Source organism: Ixodes scapularis, unplaced genomic scaffold (assembly GCF_016920785.2).
Source record: "Ixodes scapularis isolate PalLabHiFi unplaced genomic scaffold, ASM1692078v2 PGA_scaffold6__148_contigs__length_123643588, whole genome shotgun sequence".
Classification (NCBI taxonomy): Eukaryota; Metazoa; Arthropoda; class Arachnida; order Ixodida; family Ixodidae; genus Ixodes; species Ixodes scapularis.
In genome coordinates this window covers 23,705,538-23,708,704 of record NW_024609881.1, presented here as the reverse complement: position 1 = coordinate 23,708,704, position 3,167 = coordinate 23,705,538, and the positions used below count along the sequence as shown (strand labels likewise).

General features: G+C 43.9%; 1 protein-coding gene across 1 annotated transcript; it reads left to right on the top strand.

Annotated features, from left to right (window-relative positions):
* Positions 1-1,040: 1,040 nt before the first annotated feature.
* On the top strand, positions 1,041-2,150 carry LOC115327182 (the record flags this gene model as incomplete). The annotated part of the gene is made up of 1 exon (XM_040217734.2): positions 1,041-2,150. A coding segment is annotated over one exon (942 nt), but the record flags the coding sequence as incomplete, so codon positions are not given.
* Between the last annotated feature and the right edge of the window lie 1,017 nt (positions 2,151-3,167).

The following is a 3,167-nucleotide window of genomic DNA, read 5'->3' as shown; positions in this document are numbered from 1 at the left end:
TGACCTTTGCTGGATTCGAATAGTATTTCAATGGACTACACGGGTGGTATGTGTGGACTTGTTTATATCGACCCTCATCTAAAGGAAGCTTTTGGAAACCTGCAGCAGTGTCTCTTTTAATTGGAAATGACAATTCAGACTAAACGGTGTATTTTCCGAATACCCAAGACTGGAATAAAGAATGTCACGAAAAAAGTATAAACATTCCAAATCGCGGCACTATTGCTGTGCATATTTTGGGCAGTTCAATACATATCATACAGGCAAATGGGGGCAGTTCGGCCGTTGTTGCTGCTACCATACAAACTAATTTCCAGTAATTGTGCATCTTCTAAGAAATATGCCTGCATACGTGTATAAACTATATAATTAATTCATGAAGAAACTACATTTATGTAAAACAACCCTGTTCCACGAGCACTTCAAAGATAATCAGAAACAGGGCCTTTAAAATATCTGCGAACCAGCGCATGCAGAGTGGCAGCGCAGAGTCGGGGTCCCGAGCTAAATTGCCGACCACCCAAAGGCCGATGATATAAATGCCACTTCAAATGCCTTGAAAGTTGGATGTAATATCGTCCTAAATCATGAACATGCAAGGAACAGAATTGCAGCGTCTGAAACACTTGCGCCACCACTTCACCGACCCCTCGCAAGATTGCCTTGTGTCGTGTGGACGGACGGGAAGGTTCATCGGCGGAATTGCCTCCGCCGATTGCTTTCGGGATTTGTAACCCAGTTTTAAAGGTAAAAGAGACAAGCAGGCTTATAAAATGTACGGAAGCACATCAATATCGGCCTAACCCAACGTCTTGTACACCGGGTGAACGAAGTCCAGCTCCTCGAAGAGCTTGCGGCACACAACGCCAAACCAGGAAACCGGTGCTGGGAAGCGAACCGATGCGAGATCGCGGAGCGGAGTCCTCCCTCTGACGTCACGGTACACCTCACCCAATCAGGGCGCGGCGACCGCAGCGACGCTTGTGTTCGCTCTCGGGGCTAATAGAGGTGCTATGGTCATACTCTAATCTACGGGGCACGGCATCGCATTGGAAACAACGATGTCAATCCTTTTCTACGTCGTTCAGGTTGGTTACGTTCCCAATTCTCACTGCCACCGAAGTAACAACCCCTGTTTGATTGCGGTGTCGTGCCCCTACGACGTTTCTGAGTGTCGACGCCGACTGTTTATGCTCCTGGCGCAGAGTGCGCATGCCGTTTACCTAGCATTACTAACCCTGCAATTGTCTGGAGATATCGCAACCAATCCCGGACCAGACAGTGTTGATTCCCAAGGGGCTAATATTTTGAGCATTGTAACTAGAACTGAGATTGGCCAAAGCCACATGCTTACCGAAATTAAGAAGCTCCAGGACGCCCAATCATCAACAGATGTGGCCATAAAGAACCTTAAAGAAAAGGTAGCGGCGATAGAGGCCGATCTAAGTTCTATGAGGACGGCTTCGGATGGGAGCGGAAGCAGTTCGGTATTTTCCAACAAATTTGTATTAGAGTTATCGAAAGTAAACGCAAGGTGCGACGATGCTGAAAACAGGCTTCGGAGATCGAACTTATTGTTCTTTGGTATCCCTGACTTGCAAAATGAAACTTGGATCCAATCGGAGGCAACTATTTTGAGCTTCTGTGAGCAACGGCTGGGAATTAAGCTTGACCCGAACGACCTTGAGCGGTCACATAGGCTTGGAAAGTTTTTACCTAACAAAAATCGGCCCATCATTGTCAAGTTCTTGCGTTACAAAGATAGACAGAACATTCTCTTTTCAGGCTTTAAACTAAAAGATTCTGAGTACGCTATTCGGGAAGACTTATCGGGCGCTGTCCGCACCGCTCGTAACAAACTGTACTTGTTTGCTCGGTCTCAAAATGAAACATTCAAAATCCGCTATGATAAGCTGAATATAAATAATAAGTGCTATAAATATGACGTTACCTCCGACTCTGTTACAGAAGTCTCTAGATAACTGAAGATTCCTAACGTCACACCCCTTCGCCCAGCTGTGCACGCGAGGCAGTCAAAAAGTTTGAACTACAGTGTTACATTTACTAATATACGCAGTGTTATGACTAAACGTGATGATCTAAGTGCATTCATTTGTGACAATAACTGTAGCATTGTCATTCTAACGGAATCCTGGCTGAAACCCGAAATAAACGACAACGAAATTTTTCCTGATGAACTGCAGTTTGACGTTTATCGATGCGATAGGATTTCGAAACGAGGAGCGGAATACTCCTCGCGATAAAAAAATGTGTCTCCTCATTTTGTATTCGAGCCTGTCCTGACCTAGAGACTGTGTTCGTCTGCATTACATCGGCATTTAGGCAAACCATAATCGGCGCATGTTATCGGGCGCCAAGTCGGGATAGTGATTATTGTGACAATCTGCACTCTGTTTTGCTTAACATTCAGGGCCTTTACCCGAAAGCGCAATTCCTAATCTTTGTCGACTTCAACTTTCCAGACATTGACTGGGTTAATTATACCACAAGCGGGTCGAATGATGCTATAAAAATTTCTCGATAACTGCTTGAACTTCAACCTCATCCAAGTTGTTAATCAGCCCACTCGTGGTGATAACATTCTTGATCTTGTCCTTACTAGCTCTCCGGAACTTATAGAAAATGTTGACTCTGTTCTAGGTTTAAGTGACCACAATATCTTGCTCATTGAGTTATCAATTCACGTCCTCACGAGGAACCCCACAATCAAAACAATCCGTGACTTCAACAAAGCTGATTACGTGGCAATAAATCAGCACTTATCTTCCTTTTATCAAACATACGCCGAAAACTTTTTTTCAATGTCGGTTGAAGAAAACTGGTTACATCTTAAAAATAAAATAAACAGTCTCACTGAGCAGTTCGTCCCCACTGTCACTCTGCGGAGCGACAGGAATAGCCCCTGGTATAACAAAACACTGAGTTCATTGAGCAATAAAAAGAAACGTTTGTATAAAAGAGCGAAACGGCTGAACGGTAACTCTGTTTGGAATGAATACTTTGTGTGCCTCAAAACTTATACAAAAATTATTAGATCGCCAAAACAGAAATTCTTCTCTTTAGATTTACCAAGAATTTTGCGCTCTAATCCCCAGAAGTTTTGGAAAATATTTTCGCCTAGAGGCACTCATTCGATTCATCTTCAG